Source organism: Hyperolius riggenbachi, chromosome 9 (assembly GCF_040937935.1).
Source record: "Hyperolius riggenbachi isolate aHypRig1 chromosome 9, aHypRig1.pri, whole genome shotgun sequence".
Taxonomy (NCBI): Eukaryota; Metazoa; Chordata; class Amphibia; order Anura; family Hyperoliidae; genus Hyperolius; species Hyperolius riggenbachi.
In genome coordinates this window covers 230,598,218-230,616,548 of record NC_090654.1, presented here as the reverse complement: position 1 = coordinate 230,616,548, position 18,331 = coordinate 230,598,218, and the positions used below count along the sequence as shown (strand labels likewise).

Genomic DNA, 18,331 nt, shown 5'->3' with positions numbered 1-18,331 from the left:
TACAGACCCAATGACATTGGTCAGACCACGTGACCCGCACGGTGGAGCGCACAAGAAGCCGGGAGCCACGGCAGCTGCGGCGAGGGCACAGGACGATTGCCAGGGGCTGGAGGAAGCCCCGGGTAAGTGGATTTTGATTTTTTTATTTAGCTTGGACCTCTCCTTTAAAGCAAACCTGAGGCAGATAGAAATAAAAAAAAAAAGTTTGATACTTGCTTACCCTCCAGAGGCTTCCCTTGTCCCCTGAAGACCACTACCACTGCTGGGACCCTATTTTAGTTAGTGGACAAGCGGCTCCGGCTTACTGCGCAGGCACAGTGGTACGATGGAGAGAAAATTCAACTATACTCAAAGGGTGCTACAATATAGGAAAGTTTGTAGGAAAAAGGGCCGCTACACATACACTCACTCAGCAATGGGAGCAGGGAATCTTGACCAACATAGGATAGCACACAAAGGAAATCCCGCTGCACCAATGTGTAAGGTGAAAAATTGAAAAAATCTTTATTCCAAATCCAGCATCTCGGCATACAGATAAAAAGCTATAACACCTGCCGTTATTGCAGGGTACATACCCAGACTCGTGTATTTGTCTCTCTGTCCAAACAAACCAATCACGATATTAGGCAATATATTAATTGTAATACTGAGAATGTTGTTTATCTTATTACATGTGTCAGTTGTAACATCCAATATGTTGGATGTACAACACGACCACTGCGACAAAGAGTATCTGAACATTTTAATGGGGCTAACCGATGTCTAAAAAATGTCATATGTTACCCATGTGTCAAGTGGGTCTAGACATTTTCTATACACACACAGGGGAGATATGTCTAGTTTTAGATTCTGTGGGATAGAGCGGGTAACCTGCCCAGCTTGGGGTGGGGATATATCCAAGTCACTTTTAAGGAGGGAGGCATTTTGGATTTGGAAACTGGGCACACGTGTTCCCTTGGGTTTAAAGAGAGTCTGAAGCGAGAATAAATCTCGCTTCAGACCTCATAGATAGCAGGGGCATGTGTGCCCCTGCTAAACCGCCGCTATCCCGCGGCTTAACGGGGTCCCTGATCCCCCAAATCCCCTCGGTGCAGCGGGGGAGCGCTTCCTGGTTGGGGCAGGGCTAACCACCGCAGCCCTGCCCCACGCGCGTCTGTCAGCGCGTATCTCCGCCTCTCCCCCGCCCCTCTGTCTTCCTTCACTGAAAGGGGCGGGGGAGAGGCGACGATGCCCCGCTGATAGACGCGACTGGAGGCAGGGCTGCAGCCGTTAGCCCTGCCTCCAGGAGCGACCAAGTCTGCGACCAAGTGTTGCAGTGGGGGGTTTGGGGGTGTAGGGACCCCCGTTTAGCGGCGCTATTGCGGCGGGTTAGCAGGGGCACATATGCCCCTGCTAACTATGAGCTCTGAAGCGAGATTTATTCTCGCTTCAGAGTCTCTTTAAATTCAAAATCAGACATTAGCATGTTTTATTAAGAGCATTCAAACATGTTCTTTATATGACAGTGTATACTCAATGGGAACACAGGCTTTTCTCTATAGGTAGCTTTGTTTTGAGTGACAGTTTACAGTGCGTTATATCAGGATAATGTTATTATTTATAATATGCAGACTTTTTCTACTTGGTGCATGTTTTATCATGTATATGCATATTTTTAGCAGTATATAGTATTTTGTAACATGTTATTGATGTCAGTGTTTCATAGTTTTATTCAGAGTGTGTACCTAAGATTTAGGGACACACCCGTAAGGAGTGTCCATTTGTCTCTATATATACTATGTTATACATGTGTATGTGAGCTATGATTAAGGAGCCATTCTCACTCCGATACGCGTGAGCTTTTTATCTGTATGCTGAGATGCTGGATTTGGAATAAAGATTTTTTTCAATTTTTCACCTTACACATTGGTGCAGCGGGATTTCCTTTGTGTGCGGTGCTACAATATACATCCATACGCTCCATGCAACAGTTGCTAACAATAAATATAGGCCAGAGAAAGAGAGCACTGGATTCAACACTGACCACAGGGCTTATATATATGTATGGATGTATATTGTAGCCCCCTTTGAGGTTAGTCTATAGCACTATCTGTCCAGTGAGACTCCCCCGTGAGTGTCATTACATGAGAAGACCTACACGGCAAAGAGTGTGTCCGCGAGAACATATCTGACAAGCTCTTGTTGGATATGTTCAGAGGATCCGCAAGTGGCAATGGTGGGGGTGAGGAGGAGACGGAAAGCCTCTGGACCATCCAGTGGCTTCCCTCTTAGTATCTATCCTATACTATAAAATCCCTGTGTTGCTGCGTCCGTCCGTGTGTCAGTGCTTTTTAGCACTGCGCACATGCAGGGACAAGATGCAGATACACCGCCGAGGGCCGGAGGAGGACAGGGCCAGGAGGGGCGGGCGTGTGCGCGAGGTGCATTAGGAACGGACCTAGCCTATTTTTAAACGGGCTTAGGCCACTAGTTCATTTATTAAAGGGGAACTGAAGAGAGAGGTATATGGAGGCTGTCATGTTTATTTCCTTTTAGACAATACCAGTTGCCTGGCAGCCCTGCTGATCCTCTGCCTCTAATACTATTAGCCATAGCCCCTGAACAAGCATGCAGCAGATCAGGTGTTTCAGTGGTTCAGACTTATAAGTCTGATCTGACAAGACTAGCTGCATGCTTGTTTCTGGTTTTAATCAGATACTACTGCAGAGAAATAGACCAGCAGGGCTGCCAGGCAACTGGTATTGATTAAAAGGAAATAAACAGGACAGCCTCTCTCTTCAGTTCCCCTTTAAGTAATTGGTCAGTATTTGCTCATTGCAAAATCTTACCTCACACTGATTTTCATCCTATAATTAATTGGAGATGTTGGCCTCTTTTCTGCCGGCAAGGTGAATCACTTTGGAATGTTTTTTTTAATCTATTCCTCTTGTGAAGCTAGCAGGAATATCTCACTATCTTCCAGAAAGTTCTGTAGGAGAGGGCTGCATGTCATCGTATCATAGGCTAAACCTCACTGGGAGGGCAGCTTACATACCAATATGCAGCAATATATAGATATAAGAAGCATTTCTAGTCAGGATGATTAAGGTAATTGTACAAGGTTGTGCACAGTGGTGGTCAGGTGTATGTGATTCACAGAATTTGACAAATCCCTTATAAGACACATAAAACAGTGGTTATAAGATGGTTAAAAAGCAGTTATAGGCCTGTTCTATCCTTTCCGTCTTAATCATTTCTTGTACATTCCATTATTTTCAAACACTCATCACCTGCTTTGTAAAAATTACACAGGTGTTCATAAGGCATTTGGAAGATGCTCTTATTCAAGTCTGGAAAGGTTGTTGACCCAATTCTCCACTTGTCAGACGCTGCATGCAGCTGTTTTGAACCATGCGTCAACCACATAGATAAAAGAGCCATCCCACTGCCTGTGTGGGCGCTCTCAGTGGTGATGAGGACAATATAAATGCATCAGAATGTAAGGGACAGCATCATTCAGGTCCTTAGGAGGGTTTTAGTTTCATTCATCGAAACATGAGCAAATCGGAGACAGACAGCAGAGGTTTGATTATGCACTTTAAACCATAACTTTCTTAATCTTACCTCGGTTGGCGATGTGTAGGCGTTCAACAATTCAGTAACCGTATGATTCAGCTGCTTCAAAATTGGCCTTAATTGAAGAAACCTTTTAATTAAAGTTGAACTAAAATCCCGATTTTAACATGGATAAAAAATACTGCCTGGAAAGAGACAGATCTGCGGGTCTTTCCATCATCAGCTGTTTCATTTTAAGAAAAAAACAAAACCGTTCTGCACAGCAGGGATGGGCAACACTCTAGAGATTTTTGCTTTAAAGGGACTCCGAGCACCTCTCATGGGCATGCCTTTAAGCCAGACACCTTCCAACAAAATCGTGCTATGACCCCTCTGGAGGAGCCTCTTGCAATGGCCATGCGTGTCACTTCTCTCAGTGCTTCATTCAGTGATGCGCTTCTCTAACAGAGAAGACGGGGAAGTTATAACCTAGCCAAGATGGTAGCAGCGATTTTTAAATTGAAATCGAACAAAAACTGTTTGGTTTAGAATGGCGATTCAGGCATCAAATGAAAGGAGGAGAGCACAAGCTACATAAAGGTATGCAATTTTCACCTTTCAGCGCTCCTTCCATTCATTCGTCCATAACTTTATCATTACTTATCACAATGAAATGAGCTATATCTTATTTTTTTCGCCACCAATTAGGCTTTCTTTAGGTGGGACATTATGCCAAGAATTATTTTATTCTAAATGTGTTTTAATGGGAAAATAGGAAAAAAATGTGGAAAAAAAATTATTATTTTTCAGTTTTCGGCCTTTATAGTTTTTAAATAATGCATGCTACTGTACTTAAAACCCATGAAATTTATTTGCCCATTTGTCCCGGTTATAAAACCGTTTACATTATGTCCCTATCACATGTTTGCCGCCAATATTTTATTTGGAAATAAAGGTGAATTTTTTTCAGTTTTGCGTCCATCCCTAATTACAAGCCCATCGTTTATAAAGTAAGTGTTATACCCTCTTGACATAAATATTTAAAAAGTTCAGTCCCTAAGGTAACTATTTATGTATTTTTTTTTTGTGTAAAACTAATGTATTTTGTATGTGAAAAATGCTTTAGGGTGTAGTTTTACTATTTGGCCACAAGATGGCAACAGTAACTTTTTGTTTAATGCGACCTGCAAGCGTCCGGAAGGACGCTTGCAGGTAGTACTAGGAGGCTGGGAAAGTTTTTTTTTTTTTGTTTTTTGTTTTTTCTTCACAATGATCGCGCTGCTTATCGGAGAAGCAGCGGATCATTGGGGGGCTTAGATTAACGAACGGGAATGGATTTTCCCATTCATTGATCTCCGGGCGAGCGGCCGGCGGCGTGTTTCCGAGCGGGAGTGCGCGCTAGAGCGCGCCGGAGCGCGGGCACTGGCGGGTGCACGGAAAGTTTCTCCGTCCCTGGTGGTGAAAGGATGGAAAAAAGGAACGTAGAAATCCGTACGCGTGGGGGTAAAGTGGTTAAGTACTTTGCAGTACTGGTTGGAGTCTTAAAGGCATGCCAATGAGAGGTGCTCGGAGTCCCTTTAAGATGATGATTTTTTTTTTTTTTTTTTTTTTTTTTAGAGCGAGAGAGGGTAATTTCTCTAGTCACTGTATGTACAGAAAAGTCCCTGGTATCCGGCAAGGATCGCCTGATGCCAGATACACATGCTTGCCAGTTGCTTGAGCATCAGGCCTAAAAAGCACAACCCCCCCCCAGCAGCAATAAATACTTACCAGACCTCCAGCGACATCTTCTATCCCCCCCTGCGTTGGGTCATGTGACACGCCGAGAGCCTTGCATGGGTGCCGGAAAGCTGCTAGGAGCTACAGGAAGGTTAGAAGACGTCGCTGGAGGCTCGGTAAGTATTTTAATACCTGCATAATACAGACCAAGTTATCCCATCAGGCATGCCGGTTAGTTGAGACCTCCGGTTGCCTAAGTTCCAAGGTAACTGGGACTTTGCTGTATAGTGGAGAATATGTAATATATTTTTCAAGCCAAATGACAAAGCGTAGTGCACACCATTGTGCCCAGTTCATTTCACAGACAACCATTATTGCAGTGTACCTTCCAGATAAATAAACGATCCAACAGCATATAGCACAAAGAGAAACAATCCAGGAGCAACATGCACTTTGAATGTAGTATACTGGAGCACTTTTCAGTACCTGGAGACAGTGGTTTCAGAGGAGTAGGTAGATGATTTTTGTACTGACTCCACAGCCCTGGCTGGATGGAGGAGGACAAGGTAAGTATCACAGTAAGTACATTTTGCACAGGTTTGTTTTAAAGGCCATGTCCTGGAGATAGGAAATATGGTCAAATCTAAGTATTTTATCGACTTTGTCAAGGGCCAAATTTTTAGGATTACATGACTGGGCTAGTGCATCCCCAAAGCGGCAGGTTTTCTGGGGTGTTCTCAGAATTTAGTGGTTAGTTCCTACCAAAAGGGGTCAAAAAAGGACAACTGGTGAATCAGCGACAGCATCATGGGTGCACAAGTTTCACTGATGTGTTACCAATGACCTGGTGCCAGATACCACTGTACATCTAGAGGCCTTGTGGATTCCTTGCCTTGATGGATTGTAGCCATTCTGGCAGCACAAGGGAGATTTACATAATATTGAGTGGGCAGTTTCAACGTTTTAGCTGATCATCGTGAAAATAAACTATTGTTGGTATCAAGCAGGGAAACTGTATATAATTCTGAGATTCTGCATCAAGATTTATGATTTTGTTTTTGGTTGAACGGCCAATGCTTAGTAAGTCTTATTATTATGACTTGTCTCTGCAGGGTCGGAATCTGGCAGATCTCCGTCGCAGCCAATCACGGGGCACATTCTCCATCAGCACCATGCTAAGGCTTGGAAAGCAAATTCTAGAGGCTATCGAGAGCATTCATTCTGTTGGGTTCCTACACAGAGATATAAAACCGGTATGTGCCCTGCTAATTCTGTAGGCTTCAGTCTCAGCATTTTTCCTAAAAATAGTACCTTCAACACCTTTCATGCAATAAAGGGGCCCCATTTGTAAAATACACTATTTAAATATTTTATCCCTGCTGCAGTTCCTAACTTACTATATTTGGTGGCAGCTTTGTGTTAACTAGTGGTGCAGAATTTAGCAAACCCTTTTCTATGCGGTACCCGATAAGAAGAAATTGGTATTTCTTTGGTTGAATATAAAAATGAGGAGTCAGATGATTTTTGTACCAACTCTACAGCCCTGGCTAGGACCAGTGGAGGAATGAGAAGATAGCATTGGTGAGTGGGCAGTGGGAATTAGGACCAATGGAATAAGAAGACAGCACTGGTGAGTGAGAGCGAGGAACTGTGGAACAAGATGATATTGGTGAGTGAGAGCTAGGAACAGAGGAGGAAGAAGATGGCATTGGTTAGAAGGAGCTAGGACCAGTGAAAGCAGAAGAAAGCAGTAGTGAGTGGAAGCTATGACCATTGGAAGAAGAGGAGACTAGTTATCAGGGAGACTTGACATGTAGTCCAGTTTTACTGCAGAGTGCCTGCGATTTACAGCACAGTCTTATTAACCCTTACCGTGAGAGAAAAAAAAGGGACGGCAGCATGTTCTAAGTAGGATTGGTACTATAGATCAGAGCCGGGACAAGGTCCTCCAGCACCCAAGGCTGAGACACCAAAGTGCGCCCCTCCATCCCTCCCACCCCAGCTGTCACACACTGATTGCTATTAGACTAAGAGGCGCCCCAGGGCCCACAACCTCCCCAACACCTTAATATCTAGTTATCTGGCTTGCAGTCACTGCTATGTATCCCCTTTTCTTATTTCTTTCTGCTTCAAACACAATTAGGAATGACAGCTGAATGAATTCTGCGCCCCCTCCTACACTGCGCCCTGAGGCTGGAGCCTCTCCAGCCTATGCCTCGGCCCGGCCCTGCTATAGATGCATATTTATCTTCTGCTACATGTTGCTTTATATTCCATTAAGCTTCAATGGGAGGTTTTGTGAGCATGTTCTATTTTTTTTCTTCAAAAATCAGTGTTTATTGAAGTCAATAGCACTAGTATTACAAATAACAATTGTTCAGCGAAACAAAACCTCAAAAGGACATTATGAACAGTTTGTAAGTAAACCTTCACAAACAGATGAAACCATTGACCCAAGTTTTGGAAGAGGGGGAAAGGGGATGAGAGAGGGAAACAAAGTGGAAGGGGGGGAATGGGGAGAGAGGGAAAGGGAGCGAGGAACGGAGGGGGAAACTATAGGACATCCTCATATATGAATAAACCGAAATCTAACACAACATCAACACGACTGCTGTGAGCAGCTGCAAAACCTCAAGGCAGCATTAACATTGCCGATCAAAAATCTTTTTTCATTTTAGTTTTAATTTTGGAGGCTGAGCACTACAGGTGAAACTCGAACAATAAAAATGTGTCCATTTATTTCAAGAATTCAACGTAAATGGTGAAACTGATCTATGAAATCAACTCATTACATGCAAAGCAAGATATTTCAAGCTTTTATTTCTTATAATTTCAATGAATATGCCTTATAGCTTATGAGAACCCCAACATCAAAATCTCAGACCATTAGAATATTGTGAAAATGTTCAATATTTTAGGCTCAAAGTGTCAGACTCTAATCGGCTAATTCATCCAAAACGCCTGCAAAATGTTCCTATTTCATATATTAGTTTCACCTTTTAAGTTGAATTACTGAAATAAATGGACTTTTACACAATATTCTAATTTTTCACCTGTATGTGGGCAGTGGTTGCCACAGACCACAATATATAGGTCAAGGGAGAGAAGACAAGCACTCCGAAGGTTAAGCGTTACAGGTGTTGCGTGATGAAATGTTTTCATGATATAATGCTTTGTAATTTCCTTCCATTTCCTTTTACAGTCCAACTTTGCAATGGGCCGCTTCCCCAGTACCTGTCGGAAATGCTACATGCTGGATTTTGGGCTGGCGCGGCAGTTTACAAACTCCTGTGGAGATGTGCGGCCGGTAAGTGTACAGATCTTCTTTCCAAATATTAGCTTTGGATGGTTAAAACTCCAAACACAAACCGAAATGGAAGTACCAGAGAATATAAAGCAAACACTGTTGTCTAAACGACATGCCCTATCGGTACGTAGAAAGTAGTATACACTTTATTATAACAGATTAAAATCAATAAAATAGAGCACCACTATATAATGGTATATCTCCAGTGAACACCCTGAATAGGTGATTGCAACCTTTCACCATGGGGGTCCTGGCTGATCCCCCTCCACTTGAATGATGGCAGGTGGGGTGTAGCTATCTCACAGGTAAGTTGCTTGATTCACCAACTTGGGTGAATGGGGCCAGAGTATGACTGCATAGGATGACTGTATATCTTACAACTGCAGACACCTCAGTATGTAATGGTCCCATCTAACCCCAAAGATGGGGAGGCTATTTACAATAGTGCTACAGAACATGCATAGTGCTGTACATAACCCTTAATGAGATCACATTTCACCTAAACGGCTTCTTCTGAAGGTGCTATACATATATACAACAGTGCTATACAACATGCACATCCCACCATATATACAGTATTACAAATTGCCCCCCATAATATAGCCCAAGTCAGAGCTGTGTGTGCCGCGTTCGACTACCCTCTATATACTAAAGAGGGACAGGAAGGGGGAGTCCTGAGCACCCATCACACGCCCCCCCCCCCTTTTAGGTGGTACTTGATCCAGATATGAATTATATACATACTACATAGGTCTCAGGTAAGATTATCCACTTCCCAACAAGTTACCTATACAATACAGGAGGAATGTGGGCTGAAAAAAGTCTTCCCTGCTCACTGTACAAGTGGGGGACGCTCTGTGCGCTCCACAGGCGTCGAGAACTCCTATATGGTTTTTATTGCTGGGGGTGTCGCCACTGTGATGTAATTTGCTTGATTCTTGGCCCATTTACAGGAATAGAATGTGGAGGTAGATTTTTCTTTGTACACACAGCGCCAATAACAAAACTGTGGATGGACCACCTTATGGTGGAGGGAGGGAGGGGGGGACCAGTAGACACCAGGGAAGCTATATAGTGTTAGAAAGGGGGAATCACTGAATCAGCAGGGAAGTCATATAAGAGAGGATGGGAGGGAGGTGGGAACGACTAGACACCAGGGAACCGTATGGGGGTGGGAGGGAGGACCTAGCTAAAGGTGAGGCAGCTGCTGATCTTGGTGTTTCTTTTTCCAGGCCCCAAAAGTTGAGACATGCTAAAGTAACAACCTGGCAGAAGTTTCAAGGCTTTTTTTTTTTCCTTTATTCAGAATGAACACTGGCCACACATGGAAAGATTGTGGTCCTTTTATGGAAATGTGTGCATTTTCATATTATAACAATCAGCTTATGCATAATATAAAGCTTATTTTTTTCTGCCTTGCTTTCCCAATGAAGCCAAATACCACCCCTTTAAAACATTATTTATCTCCCACACTTCCTGGTAGGATCAAATTGGAAATAAGGAAATATTTACAGACCTTTAGCATGGATAAACCCAGTGTGTTCCTTGCTACATTTGTGTCATATAATGTAGTATGAAACAATGGGAGGGTCTTGTACAAACATTATACTTCTGTTGCCTCAAATGACCTATTTTGATCATTTTGGGTGACAGTCTGTAGAGTCACCACCCGCCCTTCCTCTTATTTGGGTTATAGCCACTGGTTGCATTGGATATTTTTTGCCTGATTACTGTTGGATTTTGCCTACTGCTCCACCCCCCTCCTTTATTCATAATACTGAACTTGCCAATTTGCACAACTCAGCATAATGTCTGGATAGAGATCAATTTGAGTATGAAGATTTTGGCAAATCGTGCTTAAGCTGAGTATTGATTTCTTATGAAAGTTGTCAAATCCCACTATTTTCAGGAAAAAAAATGGTAGATAGATTTGGGCACTTTCTCTGCGTCATCTCACTCATTCCATCTTCATGCACCATGGCAACTTATAGGCACGTTTGTCCAAGATGAGCATTTCTGTTTCCTAGTAGAGGACCCAACACTTGCTGGCTGCCCATGAGAATCTGTATCCAAATTAGGCTCGTTTCTGTACTAGCATTTCTTAGCTTGGAAGGTATCTAGAAGAAAAGTGCCAAACAAAATCCATCACTGAAGCTCAATTAGCATGCAAGGGCCCTAAAAACAGATGGTAATGTCTCATTTTCGTTAAGGTTGTTGGATCTCTGCAGTACCTTAATTAAGAATTATTGGTTTAGGTTTAGTGCACCAAAAGTAGTCCATGTTCAGAGCTAGCCAAATCATATACCTGTCGCCACAAGAATGTCTCCAGTACGAAGAAATATCAGTAATTGTTCTGAAATATTTCATGCTTCATTGGCCCGCTAATCGTGTTTCCGTGTTTGAGAGAAGAATGGAAAATTTGATTTGTTGCATAACAGATTTGCATTAGCTGCTGGCAGAGCCTAACTTGATTTGCATTCAGGCACCTGGCTTCAGCAGCACAGCCACTAATGATCAGAAAATGGAATTGTGGAGGAATGCAGAGGACAGGCGGGTGCATGAAAACTTCTGCTTCTCTGTCTTCCTAACGCTGATTATAAGGATTGCTTTAAACAAAATATTTTCAATAAAAAGCAGTGGGCAGTGCAGAGCAGTAAATTACTCTGCTACCCATGATTTAATATCTCAAGTTAATTCAAAGTTTTGTATATTTAAATTGACGTAACAGGAGATAAACATGGGAATGTACAGTCCGATTCCTACATGGAACTAGCCTTTGTCCCCTCCCCCCTTTTTTATACTGCAAGTATAAAAAATGTTTTTATACTGTAAGGCTTAAAAATGCAGGGCCCTACGTAAGTTTTACTGTACAGTCAGACAGCTGTCAGAACAACATAACTCGCTGATAACTAAGCAGAGCTCATAAATTCCTGTGGGGCTGAAGAAAATCATTTTGTGAGGGTAGAGAACAGAAGATCTATAGTTCAAGGTTCATCTCTAAGAGCTGAATAAACATGTATAGTTCACTTAAAGTAGTTACTACATTTTCAACTTATTAAAGCATAATAAGACTTCGAGATTTCAGGAAAGTCCTATTTAGGAGTAGGACTACAGGTACAGGTTAATTTCATCCGTTTATTTTCACTTCAGGTTTGTTTTACATTTTTTGAAATATTAATATTTTAACATGTCCGTTAATAAAATTAAGGCAACTCAATGTACTGTATATACTTGCATATAAACATAGGCTCTTCTTTTATTGGAGAGAATTGGTAAGAATGGTTGATTTAACAATAAAATAAGAGAACCTTCATTACCTTACTCTCACGCTCGTTGGCACACGTTACCCCTTCCCGTGTCCTCGTTCCCACATTCAGTCTCCCCTCTTGTCAGTATTCTTCCTCTGGTATCCCTGTACTAAAATCCCTGGTCAAAATTCCTTATTCCTGCTATTGTGAAATGCAAATACAGCATAAACCAACAATTGAAGCTCTGGACTGTTAAGAATTGGACAAGGGCATTAGAAGAACATACCGGTAGTTGGCCACAGTGAGGTAAATGCCGACGGCTTCCAGTACATGGTTCAAGTTTCCACCAGACGTTGGCCAACACAGAGAAGGGAGGGCAATATGCCTCTACATATGGTTGGTTGGAAGAATCCTAAATTGTACTATTGCACAGCATAGACTGGAGTTTCACCTGGTGGCTATTTAAAACTTACAATTTTAACTTTAGTATGTGTCTGTGAGCTTTGCTTTACTTTTTATTTGTGCAACCTTGTTCAACTCAACTTTATTATGTTTTTCCACAAAAGATATCCTTACATGTACCATTTTTTGATTTTTTTTCCCTTGCCTTCTGTTTGTTGTTTTGTGCTTTCCCCAGTACATAACTCCAGATGTCTTTCTGTTCCTGCATGTCTCAGCCATTTATCTAGCTGAAAGTCCACAGTTAGGCCTGGTGCACACCAAAAAAAGCTAGCAGATCCGCAAAATGCTAGCAGATTTTGAAACGCTTTTTCTTCTTTTTCTGTAGCGTTTCAGCTAACATTTTGCGGTTTTGTGAAGCGTTTTTGGTGTAGTAGATTTCATGTATTGATACTGTAAAGCTGTTACTGAACAGCTACTGTAACAAAAAACGCCTGGCAAACCGCTCTGAAGTGCCATTTTTCAGAGCGGTTTGCGTTTTTCCTATACTTAACATTGAGGCAGAAACGCCTCCGCAATTCAAAATCTGCAGCAGCCCGGGAGTATGCGTTTCTACAAAACGCCTCACGCTCTGGTGTGCACCAGCCCATTGAAATACATTACCCTAGCGGATCCGCACCCGCAAGCGGATCGCAAACCGCAGCCGAACCGCTCTGGTGTGCACTAGGCCTTAAAGAGCAGGTTAATGGGTGTTCATTATCCATTTGTGCCAGTAAATTCTCTTCTTGTATTAGTGCATTTCAGTCACATTTTAAGTTTGTTGGCCTTACATTTTACAGTATGGTCAGCGCTGCAGCATTGTAGTACTCAGTACTTGTCAGTGATTCTTCTGGTGACGGTGTACAGAGTGTGCATGTTTTTCCTGTATTCATGTAATGTACCTCTGGAGCATTGAGTTTCTTTTCCAGTTCAGAAATTTACAAATACTTTAGGCCAGGGTTCCAACTTGTGTCCACACTTTGGGCTTGATTCACTAAGACAAATAGCACGCCTTATCAAAGTTAGCACGCCTTATCAAAGTTAACACGCCTTATCAGAATAGCATAGCTAAAGCTACAAACCCGCAGGGGCTCAGGGCAGGACGAGTGGAGCTCTCGTCATTGCCAATTAGCAGGCATTAGTTCGCTATGCTACTCTGATAAGGCGTGTCAACTAGGATAAGGCGTGCTATTTGTCTTAATGAATCAAGCCCTTTGTGTATTATTGCATTCCTATGTAGTGTGCTATTTAAAAACTAGCGGCTTGCAGTAGTTTCTTTGCACATGATGTCACAGGCTATTGGTATTCAATGTTAAAATGCACAATTGGAAAAACGCAAAAAAAAAAAAAATTTGCATGGGCAAAAAAATAAATAAATATGCATTTCCATGCAGGATATGTGTGAACTTTGCGGTATGCATTTGTGGGCAAATATGATTAAACTAATAGATTTACTCCATGGTAGACCCATAGTAGAATTGTGCGTGTTTTGCCTCTCATGACAAAATTCCGCACTGGCCATTGTAGCCAGTGATCTGCTCAGAATTGGACATTGTTTGTGTTTGCTCGCAATGCTTAAGCCTGGATAAAAAAAATGGTATTTCTGTCAACTTATGGACAGCAATTTAAACCATATTGCACAGATTTGTGTGCTTCTTCTACAATGGAGCTTGCAGTAGATTGACAGGTGTGATATTTATGCTAATAAATAGCAGTTGAGCAGCATTAGCTGGTGTTGGTGTTGTTTCTTACAATAAGTATAATGAAAAATTCTGGTGTAGGGAACAGAAGGGAGGCGGAGATCCAGAGATTGACTTGGTGCACTTATACTTTTAATATTATTTAATCACACCTGGCTTACATTTCAAGGCACAATTGTAATGTTCACAGTGTACTCTGTGTGCTCTGATAAGGAAGACGCTAACTAAATGATTGATTGTACTTGTGCTGCACACACATGATGATATCACTTACACAGCAGACAAATGGGGTGATAAGATGTGGCATTATACCAGTTGTTATGCTAGGTACACACCATACAGTTTTGTGTTAGATCGATGGTTCGATAGATAATTTACGACATGTCCGATCTTATGAATGGAAATAGATAAGAAAAGCTAACAGGATCGAATCGGAAATCAATCGGAAAATCGAATCTGAAATCGATTGGACGGGAAATCGACCGGAAAAAATGCTTTGTGTGTACCCAGCATTATGTTTCAACATTTTTTACTGAAATCTTTAACAAGAAAAATAGACTACAAGGGGAAAAACAGAAATGGCATAAATGATATAAACAGTGAAGTGACATTGTGTATTTATGCAACTTTACAACCGTAGAGAGTCAGAGAAAATACAATAAGCGAGGAGGCCGGGCGGGTATGTTAGCAAGACTAATGTAGACAGCTGAAGCTGACCTGAATGGAGGGGCCTAGAGTAGGTGCACAGGTCACCTTGGGTAACTGAAACAACTGGGGAAAGGGACAAACTAGACAGGGGAGGGAGTGTAGGAGGTTAGTCTGGACCTCCAGGCCCAGTATGGACTGTGGGGGGGGGGGGGTAGCATCTGAAAAAAAAACTGATGTACCTCAGAGGATTAAACCAGCTATCTGGGGTATGCTGTGGTAAGGAAGAAGTGCCGACCTGGTGGGTGCTAAACTAGTTCCAAGCATGCAATACGATTGACGGTGAATTAAATGGCCGCAAACATTGTTCATCTTATGTACTAGGCTTTTTTTGGTGGATCCAATGATTTTTCTGGAAATATTAACATTTGAGTTTTTGATATTTGCATTATGATTAAGGTAAATGTAATGATATATGACAATTGGAAGTGTGCCACTAAAAAGCCTCATAGTTATTTCCACAGATCAAGATTAATAGTCCTATAAGACACACTTAAAAAAATAGAACATTAGTAGCACAGATATGAGTCTCCTATTTTTTCCAGTACAGGAAGGCCCGGTTCACACTTGCGGTGGCCCTCCGGAATCGCCGTGCCGGAGCCGCACCGCCTGCAGAACGGACGGAACGGACGCACGGCATAGCAATTAAAGCCTATGCGTCCGTTCACATGGGTCCGTTCTGCAGAACCGGAGCCGGACCGGATCCGGGCCGGATCCGGACTCCGGCCTCCGTTCCAACATGCGCTATTTTTTCATCCGGCCCCTCCGGCAGCCGTATCCGGGGCGGAGCCGGACTGCACCATCCGGCCAATACAAACAAATGGGAACCGGAGGCCGCACAACACACTGGCTGAGAAATCCGGATGTTCTACCCCACTTCCTATGCGGATTTTTGCGGCGATATTGGCTGGGGACACATGGGCAAGCATTTTGGAGTGGAGCAGCACGAGCTGGAGGTGTTGGCAGGATGTTGGCAGCATGTCGGAGGTGGAGGTGAGTGCTAAACAGCAGAGGGCCTGATTCCACAGGTCCCCCTTCTGCTGACCTCCCAGACCCCAACATTTTTTTTTTTTTACGTTAACTTTGCCAAACGGATCCGGATCGCATCCTGATTACCACCTGATGCAACCTGACCGGATCCGGATCGGATCCGGATCAGAACCGTACGGTTCCGATCCGGATCCGGTCCGGATCCGGTCAGGTCATCCGGTCCGTTTGGCAAACAACCGCTAATGTGAACCGGGCCGAAGAGTTAAAAACGTCAGATATTATCTTTGCAAAAGAGCTTCTCTGAGCTCTCCGACCCAACTTGGGTCTGCTACAGTGCTGTATTCTGAGGCGCTTATACTTCAAAGAAACAGTGAAAACCAACTTTAGATAAGGTTTTGCTGCAGGGTAGTTCAAAGGGTCATTAGCTCTGTTGTGCTTCATAGTTCAAAATACAGCGTGTAGTTTGTAAATTGCAAATATTAGAGAATAATGCAATGTTATAAAAAAAAAGCAAAAAAAAAAAAAAAAAAGCTATATATTTGAAAATTTAAAATATGAGCCTTTTCTTTGCTACTTATGTTCTAATAATTATCTGTACTACTTAGGGATGATTGGAAAGAGGAAATTCCGTTCTGCCGGAATTCAGCCAGCGGTAACTTCCGTAACTGTTACATTTCCACGGAATTTTGCGGATTTCCGCGGAATTCCGCATTCCGGCGGAAAAATTAAAGTAATCTTAATTGAAACCTCGTTAATGCTAAATGGTAGCCCATGGGACCTAGTGGCTGTTCCACCAGTGTTTTTTTTTATTGGCAGCAAGAGGTGTCCTTAAGCCATGGGACCTAGCGGTGGTCCCATGGCGGTCGTTTTAGCGCCGCATGAGGTGTCGCGTAAGCCATGGGGTTCCACGGCGGCCATTATAAGTGTGGTTTGGAGCCGCAGGAATTGTCGCGTAAGCCATGGGACCTAGCGGTGGTCCCATGGCGATGGTTTTGGCGCCGCAGGAAGTGTTGCGTAAGCTTTGGGACCTGGCGGTGGTTCCATGGCGGTGGTTTTGGCGCCTGCAGGAGGTGTCGCGTAAGCTTTGGGACCTGGCGGTGGTCCCATGGCAATGGTTTAGGCGCCGCAGGAGAGGTCTCGTAAGCTTTTGGGACCTGGCGGTGGTTCTATGGCGGTTGTTTTGGCGCCTGCAGGAGGTGTTGCGTAAGCTTTGGGACCTGGCAGTGGTTCCATGGCGGTCGTTTGGGAGCCCCAGGAGGTGTCGCTTAGGCTATGGGACCTATACAAAATGGTTGGGATAGCTTAGATAGCTAGGGAGCTAGTTGCTAACATAGGATTGAAGGGTTTTTGTTAAGACTAATTGGTGCTGAAATGATTCCGATTTTCATGCACAAATCTGTTTGGTTGGTTTTTGTAAGCCTCTAATTGGTGCAGAAATTCCTATTTTCATGCAGAAATCCGGTTGTTTTCACTTTAAGGGGGCTTCCTTGTGATTGGCGTACAAAAATCTGCATTCCGGCGGAATTACGCATGGCAATTCAAGTATTCCATCGGAACAGTATAGCAATTCCGTTCCGATGCAACGGAGCCACCAAATTCTGGCCGGAATTGCGGAAAACGGAATTCCGCGGAATGCGGTAAGCATCCCTAGTACTACTGTACTACACATACAATTAATTACGGTATAACATGTTTTCGTTTTGTTGCTTCAGTGTCACTGTAGCAGTGGGTATTTTTTCATATTAAATGAGCATTCTGATATGATGGGTGATTTATATTATTTATATTTGCCGTTATGGGGTTCAGCTTTAGGCAACTGAATTGTAAATGGCACTAAGAAATGAACATGAAGAGAAAGACATCTCCGGCATATTGGCAAACAGTTTAGTTTTACGCTAATATCGTGCCAGCACAAACCGTTCTCATTTGGAGGCACGCTAAAAATAACATTAAATATGGCAGCATTGATTTTCGTTCCTCTATCACTTTTTTCCTAATTATTTTTTAATTATGAACTAATGCACCAGTCAGCTGTAGTTTTCAACCCAGGCATAATTACCAAGCATACTCTCAGGGGACACATTTTGCTGAAACCTCGTACAGAGATCGTCTTACCTTCACGAAGGCTGCCGGGAATGTGTTTGCTAGAATGGATTTTTTTATTTTGTGAGATTAGTTTTATACTCTCACTATCCAGAGAGCATGGTATGGGAAGAATTTTACATTTCAGGAGTCCATGACAAGCAAGAGGTGGTCTTGATTACACCAGAAGTGCTGTGGACCCCATCTTGCAGAGGGTCGTGTGATAAGGGCGAGTGCCCGTTGGGGTGAGGTGGTGGTGTTTACCCACAAGGCATATCTGGTGGCACGGACAGTCTTACAAGCTCTGGGAATTGTAGGTCCTGAATAAGGGCGTTCTTCAGCACAAGGGACTATTATGTATGTGCGTACACATACCAACTTTTATTATGAACTTTCGTGACAGTGGTCCTTTAAACTGAGAACTCATGTTAATTAATAGGCTAGTTTACACTTAACGGGAATCTGAAGTGAAAATAAACTTAGGATGTACTGAATTGTATGTGTAGTACACCTAAGAAATAGAACATTAGTAGCAAAGTACAGAGTCTCATATTGTTTTCAGAGGCACCAACAGGATAAAATAAACTAAAAACTTAAAAATTGCTGTG

The 18,331-nt window shown here is 42.9% G+C and overlaps 1 protein-coding gene across 4 annotated transcripts in view; it reads left to right on the top strand.

Moving 5' to 3' along the window:
• Positions 1–18,331, top strand: part of TTBK2 (tau tubulin kinase 2) — a 214,666-nt gene that overhangs the window by 136,880 nt on the left and 59,455 nt on the right. For all 4 annotated transcript variants that reach the window (XM_068254143.1, XM_068254140.1, XM_068254141.1 and 1 more), the window contains exons 5-6: positions 6,366–6,506; positions 8,456–8,560. In XM_068254143.1, the coding sequence (XP_068110244.1) occupies positions 6,366–6,506; positions 8,456–8,560 (246 nt within the window). The remainder of the gene's footprint in view (positions 1–6,365; positions 6,507–8,455; positions 8,561–18,331) is intronic.